This window comes from Eimeria tenella, genomic scaffold (assembly GCF_000499545.2).
Source record: "Eimeria tenella Houghton genomic scaffold, Eth_scaff10, whole genome shotgun sequence".
NCBI classification, from domain to species: Eukaryota; Apicomplexa; class Conoidasida; order Eucoccidiorida; family Eimeriidae; genus Eimeria; species Eimeria tenella.
The window spans coordinates 170,211-194,446 of NW_013541458.1; the positions used below are offsets into that span (position 1 = coordinate 170,211).

The window sequence follows — 24,236 nt, forward strand, 5'->3', positions numbered from 1 at the left end:
CTGCGCAGCAGCAGCTGCGGCAGCGTCTGCAGAGGCAACCGCGGTTTTCTCTGGTGTCTAGACACGTGCTTTCGCACAGTTTACTTTAAAAGGAGGGCCGAAGCAAAACAGAAAAATATAAAAGGACAAATAGTCTAAAGACAAACGGGGAAGGGCAGAAACTCAGAGACACAAGAAGCCACTTGCGGACATAACAGCAGCAGAGAGAGCAAAACGAAGCAGCTAGTGAGCAGCAGAGATGCCAGCTAGCTAGCCAGCTAACTAGCTAGCTAGCTAGCTAGCAGGTTGGCCGCCTGTAGTGCAGCTGCAGCCAGCCCTCCGAGGTAATGCTGTCACTCATTCTTCAAACCAGCACCATCAGCTGCTGCTCTGCTGTAGCATGGGCAGCAGCAGCAGCAGCAGCAGCTGCAGCTGCTGCAGCAGCAACGCAAGGTAAAGTGAGCTGCACAGGCAGGAACCCAAATGCTTGGAGCCCCTTAGCGGGCATTCTTAAGATGTAGTCTTGTTGCAGTATTTGCTGCTGCTGCCTCCATGGCTCTTGCTGCTGTTGCTGCTGCGCGTGTACAGACAAAAATTCTATCGTTGCACTTTCCCAGCTCTAAGTAAGAAGCTGCAGCGGTGGCAGCAGCAGCAGCGCAAGAAGCAGCAGAAGCAGCAGAAGCAGCAGCCAGAGGAGCAGTTCCATGACTAGCAGCGGTAGCTGCAGCAGCAGCAGTAGCAGCGGCGCCTGCAGCCAAAATCAGTAGCAGCAGCTGCAGCACTTTCCTCTTGCTGTTTCTTTTCTAAATAACCCCAGACCCTGAAAAGGGGAATTCCTCAATATAATTCTAAATCTCAAGTCCCAGACTCAAATAAAAGCAGTTCAAGTGATGTTAGCTGCTGTTTTAGGGCTAGGGGCCCCTCAAAAAGCAATTGGCCTTTTAAAAGACCATTGGGGGGCCCTTCTGGGCGCCATGTGGGACCCCAGATTCCCCTTAGCGGGCCCTGGGGCCCGCGGCTGCTCTTACAGCCCCTATACCAGTTTCCTGCTACGCTGCTGCTGCTGCTGCTGCTGCAGTGCCCCCCAGAGCATGCAAAGCTCAAGAAGAGGCCCTAGGGCCCCCGCAGCCTCTCTTGGGGCCCCTCCTCCCCCCGTGGCGCCCCAAACCCCCGGCTGTTCGTGCAGCAGCCTTGCTGCGCAAGTGCCCTGTGGGGCCCCACAGTTTGCTGCTGAGGCTCCGGGGCCCCCCAGGGGCCTCCGGGGGCCCCCGGGGGCCCCAAGGGGCCCCCGGCTTGGAGTGCAGCCCTCAGTTTCGGGGAATCGCGGCTGTGGGGCCCTCAGAGGAGGCCCTGGGAATGAAGAGAAGCCAAAGCTGCCAGCAAATGAGACACTGGCAAGCCAACGACACAATTGCTGCAGCCCTCCACTGCAGCCACCAAGCAGCAGCCCAGGCCCTGCAGCCCGTAGCCCCCTGAAGCGCACACACACTGCTGCTGCTGCTGCTGCTGCTGGGGGCGCCGGCGCAGCTGCTGCCCAGTGTGCTGCAGTGAGTGCTGCAGGTGCTGCCGCTGCTGCTCGGCTGCTGCTGCTGCTGCTGCTGGGGGCGCCGGCGCAGCTGCTGCCCAGTGTGCTGCAGTGAGTGCTGCAGGTGCTGCCGCTGCTGCTCGGCTGCTGCTGCTGGCAGCAGACCGACGGCCCCTGACGGGACGAGAGGCAAATAAAGACGGAAATAAGCAAAAGGAAACAAAAGGTAGAAAGAAAGAAATAAATAAAATAAATAAAACTTACCCGCTTTTCCAAAAGGCTCATTAGAGGCAATGTACCTTTGAATGTCTTCGCTGCAAAGAGGCCAAAAGGTGACGCGGGTGGAGCACACAAAAGCCCCAGCTGCGCCACGCTGCTGCTGCTGCTGCTGCTGCTGCTGGTAGGCAGTGCGGGTGTAAATGCAGACTGCTGTGTGCACCCAGTGTGATCTCCCCTGCAGCTGCTGCAGCATTCTTGCTGCTGCTGCTGCGTCTTCAGGCTTCTCCATCAGACACCCATCTACGTCTACTACTGTGTCAGCAGACACAATTACGCTGCTGGCGCGGCACCCGCTGCTGCTGCTGCTGCTGCCGCTGCTGCTGCTGCTGTTGGTCCCCCACAGTTGCGCAGCGATGTCGGCTGCTTTCCCGTGGGCTTTGCGCAGGGCCAGCGCCTTCAGTTTGCTGCAGCCTTGGCGCTGCTGCTGCTGCTGCTGCGGGTGGCAGCTCTGCTGCAGCGTGCAGCCGCTGTTTTCAGGCGGTAGCAGCAGCTGCTGCAGAAGTCGTTCGGCCTGCAGTTCATCATCTTTCTGCTGCTGCTGTTGCTGCTGCTGCTTTGCAGCGTCCTCATAGTTGGAGGTGATGATAGTTAAGGGCAACCCCAAATGCTGCCGCAGGAGATTAGACCTTTGGGGGGACTGGCTGGCCAAAACGACCACAGGCTGCCCGCAGCACGGGCAGCCAGTGCTGCTGCAGCGGCTGCCGTCGTTGTTGCTGCTGCAGCAGCTGCTGCTGTTGTTGCTGCTGCTGCTGCTGCCTGCCTGGTCTTTAGAAGCAGTAGGATCCCGGCCCAAGTAAGCCAGAGTCTCAAAGAGACTGCGAGGCTGCTTCTGCACCACCATTTCGTTTGCTGCCAAGCAGCAGCAACTACAGCAGCCGCAGCAGCAGAAACCAGAGCCGCAGCAGTTGCAACGGGAAAAACAAATTCGGCGAAAATAGCAGCAGCTGCAGCAAGTAGAGTTTCAGCTGCTGCAGTGAAAGGATCAGCAGCAGAAACAGCCGTCGATTCAATGCGAGCTCGCAGCCCTACACACCCAGCCTTAAATCCTTAGCTCTAATTGTGCAGCTGAAAACAGCAAATAATTTTTAAATTTGATGCTTTAAGATAATTTATTCAAAGGGAAAGCGGTTTTATATGGCTCAACGATGGGGGCCCCACTAACCAGCAGGGCGCAGTGTTGGGGCCCCCTGGAGGGGGCCCCCCAACGTCTGTGCAAAACGGAGGGGAAATTGCTTTACCTGCAAGTATTATTTTGTTTAGATGCACTCAGTAGTACTGTTTGCAGAACAACTATTTTTAATCTGAGCAGCGGAGGTGTGTTCCCTGCTGCTGCTGCTGGTTCTTGGGCCATTCCTGCTGCCACTGCCGCAGCTGCTGCGGCGGCTGTTGGGGCGAGTCGTGTCTGCTGCTCTGGCCTTCCAGCGCTGCAGCAGCAGCGCAGCAGAAGCGGCAGCAGCAGGAATTCCAGCTTGTCTGAGCCACAAACATCCCGAAACCACACGAAAGCCCCAGCGGCTTCGGAAGGTCTTATCCATCCAAGGCCTGTATTTCGTCTTTTGCGTTTTCATTTACTTTTGTGTTTTTTCTTTTCTAAAATGGAATTCGAGGTTGGCATTCCTTTCATTCCCAGCGACGCTGCTTGCCCCCCGCCTGCCCCTCGGGGGCGTCGCGGTGACTCAGCAGCAGCAGCAGCAGCAGCAGCAGCAGGAGGTGCCGCTGGAGCAGCAGCAGGCGTGGCAGAAGAATCAGCATCAAAAGCACACGCAGCAGCAGCCGCAGAGGCGGGATCAATGCCAGCAACAGCCGGAGCAGCAGGAGCCCCAGGAGCAGCAGCAGCAGCAGCAGCAGCAGCAGCAAACAAGGACGACGGCCCTGCGGTGTACCAGACACAACTAAACGTAGAAGGGACTTCTCTTAATTTGCTTCGAGTTTCCTTCGTGGACAGAACTCTTGTCATTTTATCAGATGATGCAAAAGTCGCAGCTTGGGTGACGCCCTTTGCTGTTGCTGCTGCTGCCGCTGCACCTGGCATTCCTGCTGCTGCGTAGCGCCTGCTGCTGTTGCTGTTGTTGCTACTTTTGCTGCTGTTGCTGTTGCTGCTACTATCGCCGTTGCACCGGCACTGGTGCTTTTGCCTTCTTTGTTGCTGCTCGTCTAAGTTGTTGCAGCGGCAAATGCTGCGGCTGCTGCTGCTGCAGCTGTTATCACTCGGGCTGCTGCTGCTGCTGCTGCTGCCGCGTGGCTTGTGTGCAGCTGGAAGGCTCCACAGATGAAGTGGGAGACAGTGGGGTGCGTTTTATCTTGGGGGACAGGTAGGCCTTTTGTCAGTTTTGTATTTCAGCTTTTTTCGTATTTGCTGTTTTGCTGCTAGTTCGTTGTCTGCTGCTTCCCCTGGATCCTCCGTTGTGCTGCAGTTACCCCGCACCAACCGCTGTTTGCTGCTGCTGCTGCTGCTATTGCAGGGCCAAACGCCACTACATCGTCTACGCTCAGGAGCTGCTGCTGCGCCTCAAGGACCCTCGAGGTGCTGCGGGCTCCCGTGCTGCTGCAGCTGCTGCTGTTGCTGGTGCTATTATGCAAGGCAGTGCAGCTTCTGCTGCCGCTAGCCCTGCGTTTTGCTGCTGCTGCTTGCGCTGCTTTTTCAGGTTGTGTCCAAGACTTTGTTTTCGGCCTATCAATCCAGGTGGGCTGCTGCTGCCGCTGCTGCTGTTGCACTTATGTGCAGCTTCTCAGCCTATTGTTGCCGGCTCAGACGACGATGGTGTTTGGTTTGCTGCTGCTTCTTACAGTGGTGCTGACTCGGCGCATGCGTTTGGTGCTGCTGCTTGCGCTGCTGTGGCCATACCTGTGCTGGTGTTGCTGCTGCTGCTGCTGCTGCAGAACGAGAGTCCTGCTTTCTTTCGCGCATTCCGCAAGGCCTGGGCGAATGCTGTTGGCGAAGACCTTACGGAAGAAGAGCCAATGCTTGATGACTACTAAATGTGGCGGCAGCTTCACTGCCGCAGCAGCAGCTGCTGCAGCCGCTGCAGCTGCTGCAACTAGGGCTGCTGCAGCTGCTGCAGCTGCAGCAGTACTGGGTGCCACCGCATTTCGAATGACGGGCAAATGGACTGGCGAGGCTGGTGTTGCCTATATCTAGTTCGGGGGTAATACCCGAAAAAGATGTTTTGCTGCAGCTGACTCTTCTGAGTAAGACTCGCAGCTGCTGCTGCTGCTGCTGGAGCGCGCCTGATTGCTGCATGCATTTAAAAAGACTCTGGAGCTTAAGGGGCGGTGCAGCTGCAGCAGCAGCCGCAGAGCCCCACAAGAAAAAATGGAAGCAAATCCTAGTAGCAGCCCATAGCTACTGCTGTCTGCTGCAGTACCCCAACCGTTAAAACATCCAGCAGCAGCAGCAGCTGTGCTGCGGCAGCAGCAGCAGCCGCAATTGTTGAAGTTGCCGCAGCATCAGCCTGGTTGGATAAACAGCAGCAGTTCCTGCAACAGTCCGTAGGTCTTCTACGACTCATAAAAGGTAAAGTTTGTTTTACGAAGGGCAACAGCGAAAAGTTCCCCCGCTTACGATAGACCAAAACACATGGCGTATTTGACACAGCAGCAGCTGCACCAGCTGCTGCTGCTGCGGCTGCAGCTGCTGCTGCAGATTCAGCTGGTGTTGCAGCTGCAGGAGGGGCTCGACCCAAATAAAGCTAGCCAGCAGAAGGGTGCTGCATGCGTGTAGCAAGAAACCAAACAGCCTGGGAGATTTTAACCCAAAAGCAACAAAATGGAAACAATAAAATATGACAAAAATAAGACAACGGAGAGTACCCGAGAGCCGAGCAACGGCAAATGCCCAACATTAGAAGGGCAGCAAAGAACGGAAAAGCAGACAGAGGCAGCTGACCCAGCTGCTGCAAGGCCCCGCTGTCTTCTGGAGGCCTTCCTTCGTCCGCATGCATCTATTAAATGCATTTAGAAGTGTGTAAATGCACTTCTGTGCTTACGCGTCCGAGCAACGCGCGAAAAGTAAACCCTCCCCTATGCGTGGCCACCAGGTGTACGTACAGGTCTGTGTGCAGAAGTGCATGCAAGCAAGTACAGCCACTTGCACTTTTGCCTTCACTTCTTTCGCATGCAGATATATGTTTGCGTCTGCATACTCTTGCAATTACTTTCAAACACACTTGTGCACTTAGCCACTTGGAGATGCACGCTAATGTGCGTGGGTACAGATTCCCTGGTTTGTGTCACCAGGGAGGACCCCTGCCTCTCCCAATGCTGGGCAATGGGGGCCCAATGCCAAAAAGGGGAAGAGTTGGCAAGGGCCCTGGAGTAGTATCCACGGGCTTCAGGGGCCCCCAGCAGCCGCAGAGAGATGCGGTTTCTTCAGTTTCTATGAAGCCAAGCTGTGAGTGTCTCGGTTGCAGCTGCTGCGGCTGCTGCTGCCAAACGTCCTGGATTCTGCTGCTGCTGCTCCTGCTGCTGAGAGGCCTGTTAGAGGTGGAAGGCGCAGCTAGCTGATGCAGAAACTCCTTCGCTGCGCGGGGAGTGAAGGGTAGATTTTCGGCAAATGAAACAATGGCAGAAAAGCTCGACTGCTGCTGGATTTCTTTGGCCTGAACACAAAACAGCACAGTGAAGGTGCGGCTGCAGTTGGCTTAACATTTTGTGTGTGCTGCTGCACGTGGCTGCTGCTGCTGCTGCTACTGCTGCACGTATCTGCGGCCGTGTCCTTGCTAATGTCTGCCCCTTTTGTGTGTCTTCCTACTTCTTTTTCCCTCTGTCTCCCGCAGCCCACTCTATGTTAAAGTTTGTAGCTTTCCTATTTCTGCTTTCTTCTGTGTCTCAAATGCCACTCTATCTTAGGGTCTGTGGGGTTTCTCAAACCCCACTTTACGCTAGGGTTTGTGGGGTTTCTGCCTTTCTGTGCAGTATGTGCATCTCCCTCTGCCTTGGCTGTTGCTGGCGAGTCTGTTCTGATCAGTTTGCTGCTGCATCTGCTGCTGCTGCACTTCTTGTGGAAATGTGTCTGTCTGCTTCTGTGGCTGTGCCTGGCTGTCCTTACCCGCCTAGCCAGCAGCCCAGTGGCGAGTTGAAATGTCTCAGCGTTAATTCTGTCTTCAAATGCAAAAGCCAATTTCGTGCAGCCGAACTCAACCACCACGATGAAGTTGCGAGTGGTCTCCGTGCTGCTGCGGCCTCGAAATCCCACTGAGGCAGCTTGCCCCTCATCCGCTTCCTCGTGCTGCTGCTGCGGCTGCTGCTGCTGCTGCTGCAGCATGCGTCGTCTCCCGCCTTCAACGGGCTCTGCTGCGTAGCCCCCCGAGCTGCTCCTGGTTGCGTGGACCATGCTCATGTCCAAGGGGGGCAGTTGCTGCTGCTGCGGGGGCAGTTGCTGCTGCTGCACATGCACGTGCACTTGCTGCTGCTGCTGCTCAGTGCACGCAGAGTCTATTGGGACTCTGCGGCGCTGCAGCGTGTAAACAGCCTCAGCGTTGGCCAAGGGAAACTCCAGGATGTGGCCAGTCCTCGCGTCCAGCAGCAGCTGCTGCAGGTCGTCAGACAGCCGCAAAAAGACAGGCAGCGTGTCCCGGCTAGCTGTCAGCTGAAACAAAGACAGGCCTGAGGACAAAAGAAATTGAGACACGCCACACATCTGCATGCGCGCAGCCGGCTAGCTAGCTAGCTAGCTGGCACCACGCCAGAGGCAGCAGCTTCAGGGGCTACCCAGCAGCTCTTGCTGAAGCCCAAATTTCTGCAGCTAGCTAGCTAAACGGCAGCTAGCTACCAAGCGAGCGCTGCAGCTACCTACCTAAACAGCTACCTAAACTGGCTATTTCATGCCTCTGTCAGCAGACGAGGCTAGACCTGTTGGTGACAACATAAAGTGCTGCTGCTGCTGCGCTCAATGAGGTATTCGCAGCAGCAGCAGCAGCAGCAGCAGCTGCTGCTGCTGCTGTTGCTCCGGGTTAAGTGGCTCACCTGCGTTTGCTTCCAGGCAGAAGTTCGCCAGCATGTTGAACAGCAGCCGCCGGCGATGGGCCAGAGGCAGACAAAAGACAGAAGACTCGTCAAGAGCTTCTAAAGCCCTTCTGGCGCTGCTGCTGTTGGCGCTGCTGCAGCGTCTCGGCGACTTCATGAAGCGGGACCGCGGCAGCGGCTGCGGCTGCTGCTGCAGCATCGCAGCCGCTGCAGCAGCCACATCATCCGGGTCTTCTTGCTGCTTCAACGCTTCCTCAAGCAGCAAAGCAGGTGGCACTGGGTAGTCTATTGCGCGAGAGCCTAATGCAACAACAGGTCAGCAACCAGCAGCAACAAGGAAACACTGCAGCTCCAGCTAATCAAGCAGCAGCTGACCCATCAACAGCAGCAGCAGGTAGAAAGCGCTGCAGCAGTTAAATAATTCGGCGCAAGTGGCAGTGCAGCAGCAAAAGGTGCACCACCAGCAGCAAGCGCAACAGCAGCAGCGGCAGGTGTGCCGGTGCCGCCAGCAACGGCAGCAACCGCAGCAGCTAGTGCAGCCGCAGGAGGGTCTAAACAACTAACCAAGTTCTGGAAGCTTGAGTGAGGAAATTATGCATTTTTCTGCATGGTTAAATGGGAGGGAAAAAACATCTAGCGATGCTGCAGCAAGGGTGGCGCTGTAGAGGGCTCCTTCTGCTGCTGCTTCGGCCGGGTAGCCTTCGACATCCCAGCAGCCCTCAGCTTCTCTCCTCTTTGCTTCTGCTGCTGCTGCTGCTGCTGCCTCTGCTGCTGCTGTTGTTGGAGTCAGCGCCCGTGGCCTGCTGCGCCCACACACAAAAGGCAGGCCGCCAAGTGGCCGCTGCACTGTAGCTTCGTCGTCGGTCTTCGACCCTTCACGAAAGGGCCCAAGCTCAGCCCCTGTAGCTGCTGCTGCTGCTGCTGCTGCTGCTGCTGCTGCAGTTGCCGATGGTGCTGCTGCAGTTGCTGATGGCGCTGCTGCTGGTGCTGCTTCTGCTGACGGCGCTTCTGATGATGCCTCTGTTGCTACTGCCTTTGCTGCTGCTGCTTCCAAGAAAAAGGAAACCATGGCTTTCCGTGACGGCTGGGCGCACACAAAAGAACTGGCGTGTATGCGGCTGCTGCAACTCGTGCAGTTGCTGCTGCTGTTGGTGTCTCTGCTGCCGCTGTTGCTCTCAAATGAGGCACAGCCTGCTGCAGACGAGCGATGTTCCGCCAGATGTTGCTGCTGGTGCCGCATCTGCTGCACCTGCTGCTCCTGCTGCTCCCGGTTCTGTTGTGCGGCTTGGCATAGCAGGTCTGCTGTTTGCTGCGCATGCTGCTGCTGCGGATGCTCCAGTTCCTTTTGCTGCTGCCGATCTCCTCCCTTGTCCACAGCTTTAGCTGACCGCCTACAGAGGAAGCATCAGAACAAACAGCAGCAGCAGCAGCAGCATGAATGGCTGTAACTGCACTGGGTCTGCAGCAGCAAAGTACTCACCAGCGGGCCCCCAACTACTCCAACAGCAGCAACACAGGCACACCCACGACAGACAGCAGCATTTAAGAGAGCATTACAAGCAGCAAAAAGCGCAGCAGGAGCTTGATGGGCTTAGATACGCTTGAGAGTCACCTGCGGCGGAAGATTCCAAAGAATCTTCTCATGTTGGCTTGAGAGGTCCAGGAGTGCGAAGGGGCTGCTGCTGCCTGAACTGCCTCTGACTGTCCTTCTTCTGCTGTTGTTGTTATCCTTTAATGTTGCTGCTGCCTGCGTGTTCGTGTTCTTCAGGTGCTGCTGCTGCGCTGATCGCTGTGGGGCTGCTCTTCTTGCTGCCGCCTTATGTCACTGGTGCTGAGTCCATAAACTTCCGCTCGCCGAGACAGGCAAAAGCTTCGTGCGCCAGTGCCATCAACAGCAGCAGCAGGAGAGGCAGTGTGAGACACAATGGAACCCAGCCGGCCTCGCCTTGCAGCAGCGAGCTGCGGGTTTACGTGGCTGTCGTTGCTTCTCCCGCTGCTATTGCTGCAGCAACTAAGTAAAATTCAACAAGTCTCACCACCGGGAATACCTGTAGTGCCGGCAGGTGCGTGGTGAGGAGGACTGAACATCGATTGGCTCTGGCGGCTGCTGGCGAGCAACTATGGCTGCCGGCTTCACGTGCTACACGGCAGCAATGGCAGCAGCAGCAGAAGGATACACAAAAAAGTTTTGCTGGGAAAATTCTTCGCTGCAATTCATTGTTGAGAGGCTACTCCCGCTGCTGCTGCTGCAGCAGCTCGAGCAGCGGCGGCAACGGACTGTAACGGTCCACGCACGACCTCATACAGGACCTGCTGCTGCTGCTGTAAGGGGTATTTGTGTCCTCTTGATAACAAAGTTACTAATTAATGCATTTGAACTCTGTTCTACTAATACTACAGAAGAGCCACTACAGCAGAAGGTCTTATCTTACAGCTACTCTGGCCTAGGCGGCTGCAGTGCTGCCGCCTTGGAGCAGCAACGGAAGCTATTGCTGCTGCTACTGGCCGCTCGCTGAAAAGGATCAGCTACTAGAACTTTGCAAGTTGGTCAAGTATCAGTATTAGGCAGCTTTCTGCCTTTCTAATTTTATACTTTCCTCTAGAGACACCCCAAATAACAGCGGTACCAGCTGCTGCAGCAGTAGCAACAGCAGCCGCAGACAGCAACAGCCGCAAATTTGTTTTTCCCAGCCCTGCTCTGGCTAATCATAGTTCCCGTGTATTGCCCTGTTTACCCCCATAAGTACTTTTCAGTGGTGTATCCAATACCACGTGAAATACCAAAGGTGGCGGCAGCAACACGGCTGCCATCAAATGTAGTATTACTTTTCGCCTAACTCTAACAGCAGGCAAGCAAAGCCTTGTCTGCACCTAGTTGGGCACTCCGTGAAGCTTCCTGTTTGTCGCAGCAAGAGGCTCTTCTGAAACTGCTATCTTGGCCGTCTGCTCTGGGCAGGGGCACACGCAGCTCGGGATTAAAAGAGCAACGGTAGAGGCAGCAGCAGGGACAGCAGCAACAGCGGCAGCAACACTTGAACTAGGCGCATCTGCTTCCGCGGCGCAATCCTTTCGGAGGTAACCTGTACAGGAGTATCAGCAACAGCTTCTACTGCTCCTCCAGCAGCAGCAGTAGTCGCTGCTGCTGCTTGCGGACCTGATGCTGCTCAGAAAGCTTCGCTGGCAACGACGCTGCTGCTGTTGCAGCCTGAACAAATATTGGAGAGGCGCAGCAGCCGTAACAGGAACAGAAGCAACGGCGGCGGCAACAGCAGCAGTACCAGCCGCCAGTGCAGCGTCGTGGGGGCAAGTCTGAATAGGTAGAGCTACGGATAATCGGAGGCTGTGCAGTAGCAGCAGCAGCATTGTACTAAAGGCAAGTAAACTGACGCGGGTGACCAGAATTTGTTGCACCGGAGCTGAGAATGGTCAGCGCATTGCTGCAGCGCACTGGGATGCTCAGCAGCAGCAGCAGTGGCGGCAGCAGCAGCAGCAGCAGATTAGCTCGCGCAGCAGCGTGGAAGTGGGCAGCTTCGTACAGCACCGTGCATCTGTTGCCTCAAGAAGCAGCAGCAGCAAAGACCACAATAGCGAAAGCAATATCAGCAGCAAACGCAGCAGCAACCGCAGCAGCACGGAGGGCTCAGCCCTTCACACAGAAGCCTTGCCTGCCTAAGTCTGCAACTAACAGCATTCTGCAGAGCTTTCCAAACAGAAGCAGCAACGAGAAGTATTTCTGCGCCAGCTGCAGCAGGACTCTGCTGCTGTGCAGCCATCCTCTGCATAATAGGGTACCAGGAGAGGGCATGCAGGCCATTTGCTACATACCTTCACTGCATCCCACGAAGCCTCCGTGCAATATTTGCCCTTCCAGAGGCAAAAGCAGCACAAGCAGCAGCAACAGCAGCAGCAGCCTCACGAGCGACCGCTGCAGCGGCATCAGGAATGGTAGCTTGAGTAAATGGGATAGCATTTCAGAGGCTGCAAAATCACATCAAGCAGCAGCACCACCACCAAGACCAGGAAGCCACCCTAGCAGTAACAGAAACAGCACCGTCGGCAGCAGCGTTGGCAATAATGGATGCACTTTGGCCAGAAGTCCATTTGCTGCTGCTGCTAAGGGTGCTGCTGCGGAGGACGAGGCAGCTGCCTCCCGCACCACTGCTGCTTCTGGGGAGCCGGAGTACATGACCAGCGAGTGGGTCATCAGCACACGTGATGCAGCAGCAGCAGCAGCAGAGTCCCAGATAGAAGCAGTCAAAGCAGCATTCGCAGACGAAGCGAGAAAAGCCGCAGCAGCAGCAACAGAGGAGGAGGCAGAACTTGCTGCTATTGTTGCAGTTGTTCCTGCCCCTGTGGCTCCTCAGTGGATCTTCCGCCGGCCCGCAGACTCAGTGGTTTGGCTGTGCCCTAGAAAGGCAGCAGCTGGTGCTGCCTCAGCTGCTGCTGCAGGAAACGTAGTGTGTCCTGCGGAGAAGATGGGGTTTCTTGTTCCCGGGAAGCTCGGCAGCAGCAGCAGCGCCGCAACAGCAGCTAATACTGCAGCTATGGGCTGCATCGACATTGCTAAGGCTGCATTGGCTGGGAATGCTGAGGACCCAGCTTCGGCGCAGCGTGTCACTGCATCACAAGAGCCCCCTGCTCCCGGCCAAGTGCGTTGCTTCTGCTGCTGCTGCATGCGGCTCTGCTGCTGCTGGTGCTGAGGGCTTTAGTTACCACTGCAGCAGCCGGAGTAGACTTGTGGAAAGCCAGCAGAATTTCAGGCGGCAAAGTTTGAGTGTAATGACTCCTGCCTGCTCTCCCTGCTGCTCAGGCTGAAGCTGCTTCCACACCGCCTGCAGCGGAGCAGCCGAAATCCAAAAGGAGGCGAGATGAGGAAGCTAATCAGCAGCAGCAGCCACCAGCCGCTGTAGGAGGGCCCGCGCGGCCTTCTCCGCAGCAGCTGTGGATGCTGGTGCTAGCTGGAAGTATTCCCTTTATCGGCTTTGGGTTTGTTGACAACTTCGTCATGATCACTGCTGGAGACATGGTCAGCTGTTGCTGTTTTCGTCATTCCTGCTGCTGCGCGTACTGATGCTGCTGCTGCCGTCGCTGCAGTGGCAGCAGATTTGCAGGCGTTACTGCTCTTTTTTCGTGCTATCACTACCGCTGCGGCTGGACCTGCTGCTTTTTCTTTCCGGCGGTGCTTTTGCCAGAAGTGTTACTGCTTGTTTTGGGTCTGAAAGTGTTTGTCTTTCGAGATTCCCGTTGTGGCAGGAACTAGCCTGTTGCTGTAGCTGCAATTAAAGCTGCTGCTGCTTCCAGTGCACCAGGTGCTGTTGCTGTGGCTGCTGTCATTGTGCAGTTTGATACGACGCTCTGCGTGTCTCTTGGTCTTTCCACGATGGCTGCTGCAGCACTTGGTAAGCTCTCGGTTACACATGGTGCTGTTGCTGCTGCTGCTGACTGTCAAGCTGGTGGAACAGCGGTAATGGGTCCGAGTCCGCTGCTACTGGCTCGCTGCTGCTGCTAACAATCAATGTTTCTGGTTTGTTGCGGAGTTGTTTCGTGGCTGCATGCACCCATGCCGGTGCATTCACCAATGTACTTGCAGTAATGCTGTTGCTGCTGCTGCTACAGGTAATTGGTTAAGCGATTTGCTTGGAATTTGGATGGGCTCTTGGATCGAGTCTTTGACGACGAAGTTCAAGGGCATTCCTCGACCCAAGTAGGCCAGAACCCTGTCGCTATTGCTGCCGTTGCTCACCCTGCTGCTGCTGCTGCTGCTGCTGCTGCGATATACTGGGTTGCCTGCTCGAAGGCGAACTGTATCCTCAGCCTCACGAAGGAACAACTTGACCTTCCCCTTTCACGGCGTTACTACTATTTGGGCTCCGCCATTGGCATTTCTCTTGGCTGCCTTCTCGGTGAGCTCGGTTCTGCTGCCACTGCTGCTGCTGCTGCTCACGCTAGCAGCGTAGCTACATGTAGCATTGGTGTTTTTCCTTCGTCACTTGATGCTGCTGCTCGCGCTGCGCTCGTGCTGATGCGACTCCTCATGGAGTGCGCCGTTTTGTCTGTAGTTTTCGCTGTTGCTGCTGCTGCTCCAGGAATGGTCCCTTTGCTGCTGCTGGACACGAAGGAGGGAGCGCGGCTAAAAACACAAAAGGACGAAGAGAACTTTATCTTTGTGGATCTCATGCAGGAGCTTGAAGTAATTGGCTACCCAGCTTCCTAGCTAGCTGGAAAGGCTGAAGCTGACTTCCCAGGCAGCTAGCTAGCTTGCTACTAATATGCCTAGTTAATCAACAAGCTAGCTAGCCACATGGAGCTATACGGCGCAGCTGAGCACGCAGCTGTGCACCAAGCCAGCCAGAAAAGTGCTTCTTATTTAGACACATATGGCCGAGTATTGTATTTGCGTTTGGCGTTTGTTGCTGCCCATAGGATTACATGCAGGCGGCGAAGGTAGTGTTTTATAGAGTTGACATGCAGAATAAATGCTTTCGCACCGTCCTCAACGGCAAGCCTCTCACGCTACCGGTGAGTCATTCTTTTCCGTTGCTGCTGCTGCTGCGGCAGCAGCAAGCCCTTTGGCCCATGTAGTTTCTGCTGCTGCTATTTTGTGGGGGAAAGGCCAAGCCGGCGTACCTTCGTGCAGTTCTGCGTCGAGAAGTTCGGCATGCTGCTGCTTCTGCTGCGCTGCTGCCTTCTCAGCTGGATGCAGGTATTCCTGGCGAGGCGTACAGAACAGGTAAACTTGTCAACTGGAGACCCCCGCAAAAGGAGAAGCTCATCGAGCCCCAAGGGGGTGATCCCTCCATTGCATGTGCGTTGCATCAACAGCAGCAGCACCTCGAACAAGTTAAGGAGCAGCAACAACAGAAGCAGCAGGTGCGAAGTCGAAAGTCTGTACAGCCTGAAGAGCTACATGCCCTAGCGGCCCATCTGCAGAAACAGCAGACAGAAGAAACTGTACCGTTCCCTCATGAAAAGCAGGAACAGCAAAGAGCGGCCGCCGCCTTCCTGACAGGCAAAGGCGCATCATTGTCTCCCCAGCAGCAGCAGCAGCACCAGCATCAAACTCTCACAGATGCTTTGGTGCAGCGTGACACTGCTCCAGAGCAGCTTACTCAAACAGGCTTCGAGCAGGCAAATCAACAGCAGCGAGATAGTTTGTCGTTTCTGGCAAATATTCCCCCAGGGAATACTTTAACTCGGCGCCTAGCAACAAAGCAGATTTTGGGTGCTCCTGTTTTTGGCTTTCAGGTGATTTATCTTTGTAGCTATGCTTTGTGGTGGTCCCTCATTTGTCGCTGCTGCCACTGCGTTTCGTACTGCCTTTAAGTGTGTCACTTTTCTTATTTCTTCTCCTCTCCTACCTCTTTTTGTATCCCTTGTTTTTATGTATCTTTTTGTCACCGCTTGTGTTGCTTTCTATTGTTTGCATTAGTTGCAAAGAGCAAGAGAAACAGCAACAGCAACAATAGTAGCCCGGTCTTCGTTTGGATCTGCACTAGCGTTTCAACGAGATGGTGCTGTAGCGTCTCGTCACGAGCGCTCACTGATGCCTTTGTTTATTTGAAGCATATATGCGTTCATATTCTCGTCCAATGTATTTTTTTGTTTTCAAATGGATGCTTGCAGGGTGATGTCATAGGTGTAATCGAAGTCATGGATCCTGTGGGCCGTGCTTGTTTCTCTCGGGAGGACTCCGAGTTTCTTATTTCTATTTCTTCGCATTTGGCAGTCGAATTCGAAGGCAAACAACACATGAATAAAATATTGGAGTAAAACTTACACACATGCTATACATGCTATACTTGCATTCGGGGTCCAGAGGCTGCTTTCGCTCGGTCTCGCCGACTTCGTCGTGGTTTGCTACTGTTGCTACTCTGGCCTTTATACAGAGGCTGCTGCTGTTGCTGCTGCTGCTCGTGTTGCTGCTGCTGCTAGTGTTGCTGATACTGCTGCCGCAGCTTTGGGTGTTGATGGTCCTTCTCCTGTTGCCGTTTCTTCTTATTCTCGTCGCTATTTTGCTGCTAGCGCTTTCTCTGTCGGTCTCAGTGTCGCTTTTCTTATATTTGCTCTTGGTGTTGCTGCCGTTGCTTCTGTTGTGGCTTTTTTACCCAATAGTCCTGCTGCTGATGCGCGTGCCCTCAGTTGCCACAGCTATAAATGTTCCTTTGTAATCCTGTTCTTCCATTTTGGTCCACTTGGAAAAGCTGTAGTGCCGTAGCTGCTGATGCTGCTGCGTCTGTTGTTGACGCTGTTGTGGCACCTTCAGGATGTGCAAGCGCCAGGTTTGCTCCCGCCGGGGCTCTGGAGCTTGCGACTCATCCGCCGCAGTCCTTACAGCGCCCGCCGGACGTGCGGCTGCTGAATCTGCTTCAGTAGAGGCAGGAGTAGCTCCCACGTGCACTGCAGACCTAGCAGCAGCAACAGCGGCATCGCCAGCCGCAGCAGAAGCGGCAGCAGCAAATGTAGCAGATGCAGCAGCAGCTATCTTGCAAGATACGGCCATTTGAATGAAGCTAGACATATTGGCTGAGGGGGGCCAGGGAAAAGTCTGCGGACAGCAACAGACACAGCCGACTAGCGGCAGCATTTGCAAAAGCACTCGAAAAGTCTGTTGCCTGCATGAACTTTATGCCCCCTACGTTTTTTTAGCAGCAGAGCTGTAAAATCAGCACTGTTGCTAGACCCAAAGCGGTTCATGAAGCCCCCGACTTTCTATTACCTGTTTTTACTAATGATGTTGTATCTCTTGAAGTTGCTGTTGCTGCTGTTGCTGCTTCTGCTGTTCCTGTTGTTGCTTCCTCTGCCAGTGTTGTTTGTTCTGTTAAGGCATGGCCTCTTCACCTTCGAATTGCACCACCCTTGGAAGTACAATAGCTTCTTGCATGCAAAAAGGCAACCACATCGTCAAGCCAGCAGGAAAAGTAGCTAGCTCCACCGTCAGTGCCCTATTGCTGTCCTAATGGTGTTTAGGCAGATGCGTAGTGTGACCGTCCCATCAGAGTTATGTGCTCCTGTACCACTGAACACGTTTGGTTATGTAGTCAAGCATTAACGTTGTACCGATCTGAAACTGTGGCTTCAAAATGCTACAAAGAATTGCGGTTATAAGGAGAATAATGCTTGCTCAATCAGCCGCTTGGGCAGACACAAGCGACCAGGCATAACTCAGGTGAAGAGTGTGCACAATGGCCGTAAGGCAAAGCTGGGCGGAGCCCTGCACCGTGCTAGGATGTAGGGCAGGGAGGATGAAAAACATCTTTCTAAAGCTCAAACAGGAAGCAGGAAAAATAGAGAAGATGCCTTGTGTTACTTTGGAACTATATCAAGCACGAGGGGTTCCCCATCCTCCTGTAGGAGGCTGGGCAAGCTGGACACACCCTCGTGGAAGCATACAGCCCAGGAGGAGGCACAAGTTGGCGCGTTTTTCGCCCTTGTTGCTAAAAGGCACTTTTCAGCAAGACGCTTCCTTCAATAGAAGTTGGGGAGAAATAGATTTCACTAGGGGCCAAGTGCAGGAAGAATTTCTAGCGGGTCGTAGATGCCGTGTCTTTGGCAACCGAGAGGCACTACTCTTGAACGGCAGCCTCCACACAGGGGCATCACGTTTAGATTTCTATTCAAAACAGTTGCACGTGGGCAGACTGTCTCAAAAACGTCGCCAGTGCGCTCCCGAAACATGCCTGTGGCCGGCCGACGCCATTTTGGAGTCTAGATCCATGAAACCAAGGGTCGAGGATAAAATATCTTGATTCAGTGTGTTGAACAATGGAGCCAGGACGGGGTTGCGCGCTAGACCCTTGAGGTACGTGGCACAGGAGTCACAGGACCGTCACTGCAGACCAATGGTTAGTCTGTGTTTCTGCGCGCCTGCGAAAGTTAGGCAACTGTGCCCTTCAAAGCGGCAATCACAGAGGGTTGAAGAGACAGCGAAAATTTTTGCTTTGGCGCCTGCGACTCACTGCAGTTTTAGGAAGCCCACGACGGCGCGCCTGCGCCCATTACAGTTCACCTAACCTGTGTATGTGGTTCCCCTCTTGTTGAGCCCTGTGAATGGCTTTAGTAATTCTTGAATGCTTTTGTGCTTTTCAGCCGAGATTAGGACTGTGTAGGCTCTAAGATAATGTGCAGGGACCATTCGAATCCCCAGCATCTCAGGGCGGAGTAGACGCAGATGGCCACAGGTACCTACAAGTTGAACAAAGCGATTGTAGGGCCACCTCTCAGCCAAATTTCACTAACTTTATCTTTAAAAAAAAGAATAAAACACAATAATTTGAACATGTTAGTGAGAGGAAGGGGGACGGGGACGCTTATGCGCCTTTGCCAGACTTTCAAAGAAGAGCGTGAGGGTCACCTCTCCGCGTCGCGGCTAGAGGCAGACAGTAATCCAAGTTCATGTAGCTTGGAGAAGATCCAGATTTCGAGCCAATAAAGTCGACGGTTTCTTGCGTACATATAAGGCCTGCGCAGGTATGAGTTCCTGTCCCTTGCCCTCGTGATACCGTTCATTGGTTATAACACCAGGTCTCTGACCATCCACCACCCATCCGGTGCGGGTGTTGGTGACTTCATGAATAATTCTGAAGTTTACTTCCGTGGATGTCTCACTTTACGCCTTATGCAACAAAGAGTGACTCAAGAGCCTTAGGAGCCTCACATAAGATACTGCGTGCAAGGCGCAGGCAAGAAATCAGTGCATCGCGGATGGGTCTGATCCCAGCAGCAGCTCGACTCTTCACTGTGACAAACTTTGAGAGTAGTGATACAAAAAAGGCAACAGCGGAGTACACGCCATCTTCTTTTGCTTGCTCTAAGGCGTTCGCTTGGCCCTGACGCAAGGACGCTATCACGTTGTGTCCTTCACAGTGAGCAGCTACATATATTGTTTTTGAGTAGGAACCGCATAGAAAAAAATTTTAAAGAGGCCCATGTTGCTGAGAACGCATTGAGAAAAGTGCTTCCTCTAACACTGAGACTCTTCCAAGCGTCTACCCATTCTTCACCAACAGGAGCCTGGCGATCCCCGGCCTCGGCAGATTCCCATTATTCACATTCTGATATTGAGTCTTCTAGAACAATGTTTTCTAGCTATAACGCTTCGAAGTATTGGACCACTGGCTCGTCACCCACGCCCAGCAACGTTCATCGCTCCTCTACAGATTACTGGTTGTTTTCCGTCTTCTTCCTATTTCCGTAAATCTGAACTTCCCTGGAACGTAACATGAATGTTCTTCCACATACAACATTGCAAGACATATCCTCATTGTTCAACATTAAAATGTGAGTGCAATTAAACAAGAGTTGCGAGGTTGTATTATGATTTTCTGTAGATGCTTCTTCCAGCCTCATTTCAAATAATGTTACATTATATATGCATTACTGCACTTTCAGGCGCGTATTTAAGCACCCTCCCAGAATCTACGGCCTGAAAGTAATGTCGTGACATTCGAAACCTTGAGAGCCATTCTTCTGAGAAGTATTACGTTTGTAGCGAAGTAATTCAACAGGGATACCACAGTTGCGCTTGATCCTGCAAGCGTGTTTTCTAGCTTTGATATACCTCTTACTTGTCAACCAACGATTCGGAACTGTTAATGGGAAAAGAAGTGGGAACGTTTTTTGATTGTCGAATTTTCTACACCTTGGTCTGATGTTTGACAAAACTATTCAGTTTATAAGTTTCCAGCCATTGATTCTACGAATTAGCTTTTTTAAGTGGTACACTCCGCAATACAGTTCCTCGGCAGCTAGTGTATTTGTGCTGTATGATATTGCAAGACTTTGTAAAAGGCTCAGATTTTCAGCGTGAACCATTAGGGAGGCTTTGTTATGCAACTCCAAAGAAAGCAACAAAGTACTCTTTGTTTTATCGAAAAAAAAATAACAAGGTAGGTAAGGTAAATTATTGAAAAGGCATGACTTACGTAGAGCATCGCGCGTACCATGAACGTTCGCTGAATGGGCGTTGCGGATCCCTTAAGAACTAATGAAGGCCATTCCTTTTGTGCGACCAATGGTTAGACGACGGCGGCAGGATTCGAACCTGCGCGGGCAGAGCCCAGTAGATTTCTAGTCTACCTCCTTAACCACTCGGACACACCGCCACGATCGGTGGCCGTTTTTCAAGAGCCTTAAGGTTTTAGCAAAATCCAAAAATTTCTTACAACCGCCTCAGTCATCTGGATGCCTCGGTTTGCGATGTTGATTAACTATTTTTACATTCTTTTTTCTGCCCTCAGCTCTTACGCCCTTAGAAGCCGGGTTTGTTTCGTTCACTTTCCCACATACAGAACGCATTAGGTTCCTCCCTAACTAGCATAGAAGGGCAAATATTTTTTGAACTGTCAAATTGAGGTGCTCGTACTTGCCCTTAACTACAAGGGTGCCTAGGGCTGTGCTGAGCCCTCGCGTCACAAACTGTAGCCTAGCAACTTGCGTGTCGTTTTCATTCAAGTATTTGGAAGAACGAGGAAATTTAACTTAGATGTTTGCTGTTTTGCATACGTAACCGTGCGTTTGGTAATCTAGTGACAATCAAAGGAGCGTGCCTTCCCCAGTAGGATGGGACGGCGAAGCACCCTACAGTTATTTTGGTTCCCCCGTTCTCTTGAATTTATATTCAGAGCACAATTTAGAGACGCCAACGAGGAAGGGCTCGAAGCTTACGATTATGGCCTTGTTTTGAGAGGCTCTATTCTCGTAAGCACGTTTGTCCAGCCCCGTGCGGGTTCCCAAAATGAAAGCCTCACTGCTTGATATTCCTTCATAAATATCAGGTTTTCATGCCAAGTTCCGGCGCTTACTGTCTAATCTTTCCCCATACGGAACCCGTTCTGTGGAAGTGACTAAGCCCCTCGAGAGCACAAGCCACTAGACCAGCGCGGCCTGCTCCAGGCACACGCTCCTAGACTCTCTCAAGCTAGAATTAGGGTATTGGCCAGCCCACGTTGCAGGCTGTTAATTACGTCTACTGAAACACACTCATTTACAGCGCGTAGATGACCGCTGCAGCTAGCCGTCTGCCTGCACACAGCCATGCTGCTGCTGTTGCTGCTGCTGCTGCTGGTCCTGCAAGCGCAGGCTTAGAGACGCGGTGGCGCTTCCCCCTTACATGTCCAACATCGGCAAACAATATTTCAGGAGTCGTTCGTCTTTCACATCCCTGGGTGTAACGTTCCCTCTTATCTCCCGCAACAGGAGTTTCATCACCCACTTCTGCTCGGGCGAGGTGCCGGATCCACTGCAGGGGGGAAAAGAGCCGCAGACAACGGCCAGAAGTAATTATTTCAACATTGGTAACAGAGACGCAAGCTTTAGAAAGTGCAGGAAGAACCGGAGCCAAGTGTAGAAGCGGCCACATAGCTGATGCCTTCATCAGCAGCCTCTGCAGCAGTAGAGCTGCGCCATACTTGTAAGCTATTCGTAAGGAAGTTTCGATGTGTTAAAATATTATTGGGAACTGTTTCGCATTTCATTTTTCGTCTTCATCTCTTGTAGAAAGAGCCTGCATATGGCAGTGGGCCCTCTTGTGAGCGGGCCTGCTGCTGCTGCTGCTGCTGCTGCTGTTGTGTCGTGACGGACCCTAGCAGGCTGTGGCAGCATTGCAGCAGAAGCAGCCTCCCTACATTTTTCTCGGGGCTTTGTTCCCTGATGCTCACGCCTTAGGCTCTTGTTTGGGGTTAAGTGTTCGGGGTTACGGCTTTGTGGCCTCTTCCTCGTCAAGTCTGTGCCTGCCCTGAGGTGTACGTGCACAAGCCGAAAAAGCAGCGGCCACCGCCGCAGCAGGAGCAGCTGCTGCAGCCGGACTCCCCAATATTTCACTTGCCCTTAGCTCCCTATGGCAGCCACAGAAGCAACGACACGTGGGGAAGGAGACTGTGGGGTTGGCGTGGCAGCAGCAGCAGCAGCACTGTTGACCAGAGCAGCAACTGCAGCGGCAAGTGCGGCTGAACGCCATTATCCAAGTCTCTTTTTCCAAGCAGCGCCCAGCCCCTTGAGTGTGGCTGTAATCAATATTAGCAGTGGAAGCTGCAGCTAGTGCAGGCTTTTGTTGCGGCTGCTGGAGCAGCCTCTGTTTTGCTTGCCGGAGGTAGTTTCTTCACATAGAAGCCCCGCAGCAGCAGCAACAGCAAAGATGCTGTCCCGGCTGTGGGGCTCTGTGAAGCGCCACCCGTACAAAGTGCTGGCGGGTGCGGCAGCTGCTGCTGCAGTAGCTGCCGCAGGAGCAGTAGCAGCAAAGATCTACAAACACCACAAGAGGCTTGCTGCTTTGTTAGATGCTGACGATGGGGAACTAAGTCAGCTGCTACTGAAGGAGTTGGGACTGAGTGAGGGGGAGTTGATTCAACTGCGGCAGCAGCAGCAGGAGCAGCAACAGCAGCAGCAGGTCACGGAGGCGGAGTGGGTTGCTGCATTTCACTTCGTACGCAACCAGTGCGTGTCAGATGTTTCGCTGCTGCTGCTTCTCAGGGAGGTGCAGCGGCAGCAGCAGCAGCAGCTGGAGGCAGCATTCCCCGTAGACGCGTACACGCGAGTTCTTAGAGAGCCGCAGCAGTGCAGCAGGATGACGCCACAGCAAAAGGAAGTATGTTTTAGAGAGTTGTGCGCAAATGTGGTGGCACGGACGGTCAGCTGCACCGTGCTGCTGCTGCTGCTGCTGCTGCTGCACCGCGTTCAAGTCAACATCCTCGCTGCGGCGTTGTTGCAGAAAGAGCAGCAGCAGCAGAACGAACAGCAGCAGCAGGAAGAGCAGCAGCGCCAGCACGAACAGAACTTTGTCTTTCTTTCCTCAACTCGCCGTGCTGCCTCAGCAGCAGTCATATCGCGAATTGCTGCAGCAGCACTGTCCGAGGTTTGTGCTTTTGTCTCCGTCTTCCCCCCGCAAAAGGCGATAACGGCGGAGCTCCTACAGCAGCAGCTGCAGCAAATCATGTGCAGAATGTGTTCGCGACTCTGCAGAGAAGCAACGCAGCAGCAGTGGCGGCAGCAGCAGCAGCAAGCAATCAGGCGGCAGCAAATGCACAGTAGTCCCCCAGGTTTCGAAGACATTGACATTTCCAAAAATGCTGCAGCAGCGGCAACGGCAAGTGCCAGCGCAGCAGTAGCAGCGGAAGCAGCAGCAGCAGCAGCAGCAGCATCGGCTCTGGGTGCAGGTGACTTCGTGGGGGATGAGTACGGGTATGCAGCACTGCTGCTGCCGGAGGAGGAGTCTTTGGACAGCAACGATCTTGCTGCTTTGCCTCCGGCTGCAGCGGGGCAGGTGTTGCTGCTGCTGCAGGAGGCGCGAGACGTTCTTGACTCCCCTGCTTTTGCTGCTGCAGTCAAAGGCCTCTGTGCTGCTGCTGCTGCTTGCCTAGTGCAGCGAATTGTCGAGTCGCTTCAGGAAGCGGGCACGCTGCCCCCGGCTCCTGCTGTGCCGGCCGCTGCTGCCACGTCTCCAGCAGCAGCAGCTGCAGCAGCAGCAGCAGCAGATCCTCGCAAAACCCCGTTTCAGCTGGCGCGGTGTCTCGGGTGTACATGCAAACTGGCAGAGTGGGCGCTCGGCGTGGGTTCCGAGGGGCAGCTGCTGCACTTGCTTTCTGGAGCAACGGAAACAGTTGAGCTATCGGCTTTATGTTACTGGGCTCCCCACTGCGACTTTGCGCGAGTGCAGCAGCTGCTGCACCTGGTGGCTTTGGCGCAGCAGCACGAGCAGCAGCAACAGCTTGGCCTCAAGGGCCCGAATTTGCAGGCCTTGCAGGGGACCAGCCAGCTGCAGCAGCAGAAAATGCAGCAGCAGCAGCACACCGATCTCGCGTACGGTGCCGCCCAGGTTATGTAGGGTGAATAGTCACCTCGTGCAGCCACTTGTAGCAAAGACAGTGAGGACTGCACCTGCTGCTTTTTGTTGCTGTAGCAACTCTTGCAGCAACTGGTGCAGCGCGCAGCAGCAGCACACGCTGGTGCACAAGAGTACGGGACTGGTATGGAGTGTCGCAGTGGTTGCTGCAGACGCTGGTGCACAGGACTTCTCGGACTGGTATGGAGTGTCACAGTGGTTGCTCAGCAGGTGCCTGGGGCTGCATCCCGAGCGCACAGTCCGTGCCCCGAGCGAACAGCAGCAGGAGCCATTGCGGCAGGAGCGAGCAGCAGCAGCAGCCGCTGCTGCTGCAGTTTCGCTGCGTTGAGCGCATTGCAATGACTGCAGGCGCTGCGTTCTGCTGATGGTGCATCTCATGGTGCTGGTTTGAACTAGGACACTTTTTAATGTTTTTTTTAGCAATGTATTTTTGTTCGCCTGTGTTCACAAGTACTGAGGCCCTAGAGCCAAAGTGGTTCCCGATTCACTTGTAAAAAAACAGGGGTGACCGCTGGCCACCGCTATGTGCTGCAGCGCTTTAGCCACAAGGGCTTCAAGCTTGCTGCAACGCATTTTGGGGCCTCCCACCACGCCCCGCTGCTGCAGCTGCTGGCAAGGCAGAGCAGCAGCAGGTGGCGGCGTCTGTGGCTTGTG

The 24,236-nt window shown here is 54.0% G+C and overlaps 5 protein-coding genes across 5 annotated transcripts; 3 read left to right on the plus strand and 2 right to left on the minus strand.

Annotated features, from left to right (window-relative positions):
- Positions 1-1,317: 1,317 nt before the first annotated feature.
- On the minus strand, positions 1,318-2,624 carry ETH_00013015 (septum formation protein maf, putative; the record flags this gene model as incomplete). Its single annotated transcript, XM_013372529.1, has 2 exons — positions 1,318-1,678; positions 1,804-2,624. 2 exons carry the CDS (start codon positions 2,622-2,624, stop codon positions 1,318-1,320), a joined length of 1,182 nt encoding a protein of 393 aa, XP_013227983.1.
- Positions 2,625-3,378: 754 nt separating this feature from the next.
- On the plus strand, positions 3,379-4,762 carry ETH_00013020 (uncharacterized protein; the record flags this gene model as incomplete). The annotated part of the gene is made up of 5 exons (XM_013372530.1): positions 3,379-3,771; positions 4,037-4,095; positions 4,246-4,307; positions 4,429-4,466; positions 4,664-4,762. The coding sequence occupies 5 exons, from the start codon at positions 3,379-3,381 to the stop codon at positions 4,760-4,762; spliced, it is 651 nt and encodes a 216-aa protein (XP_013227984.1).
- A 1,250-nt stretch (positions 4,763-6,012) lies between these two features.
- ETH_00013025 (uncharacterized protein) lies at positions 6,013-9,391 on the minus strand (the record flags this gene model as incomplete). Its single annotated transcript, XM_013372531.1, has 5 exons — positions 6,013-6,381; positions 6,831-7,387; positions 7,748-8,047; positions 8,312-9,138; positions 9,360-9,391. 5 exons carry the CDS (start codon positions 9,389-9,391, stop codon positions 6,013-6,015), a joined length of 2,085 nt encoding a protein of 694 aa, XP_013227985.1.
- A 1,778-nt stretch (positions 9,392-11,169) lies between these two features.
- On the plus strand, positions 11,170-15,517 carry ETH_00013030 (uncharacterized protein; the record flags this gene model as incomplete). The annotated part of the gene is made up of 9 exons (XM_013372532.1): positions 11,170-12,396; positions 12,558-12,773; positions 13,089-13,146; positions 13,364-13,451; positions 13,562-13,650; positions 13,834-13,937; positions 14,171-14,266; positions 14,441-14,992; positions 15,371-15,517. 9 exons carry the CDS (start codon positions 11,170-11,172, stop codon positions 15,515-15,517), a joined length of 2,577 nt encoding a protein of 858 aa, XP_013227986.1.
- Positions 15,518-21,878: 6,361 nt separating this feature from the next.
- Positions 21,879-23,564, plus strand: ETH_00013035 (uncharacterized protein; the record flags this gene model as incomplete). Its single annotated transcript, XM_013372533.1, has 1 exon — positions 21,879-23,564. One exon carries the CDS (start codon positions 21,879-21,881, stop codon positions 23,562-23,564), a length of 1,686 nt encoding a protein of 561 aa, XP_013227987.1.
- Positions 23,565-24,236: the final 672 nt, after the last annotated feature.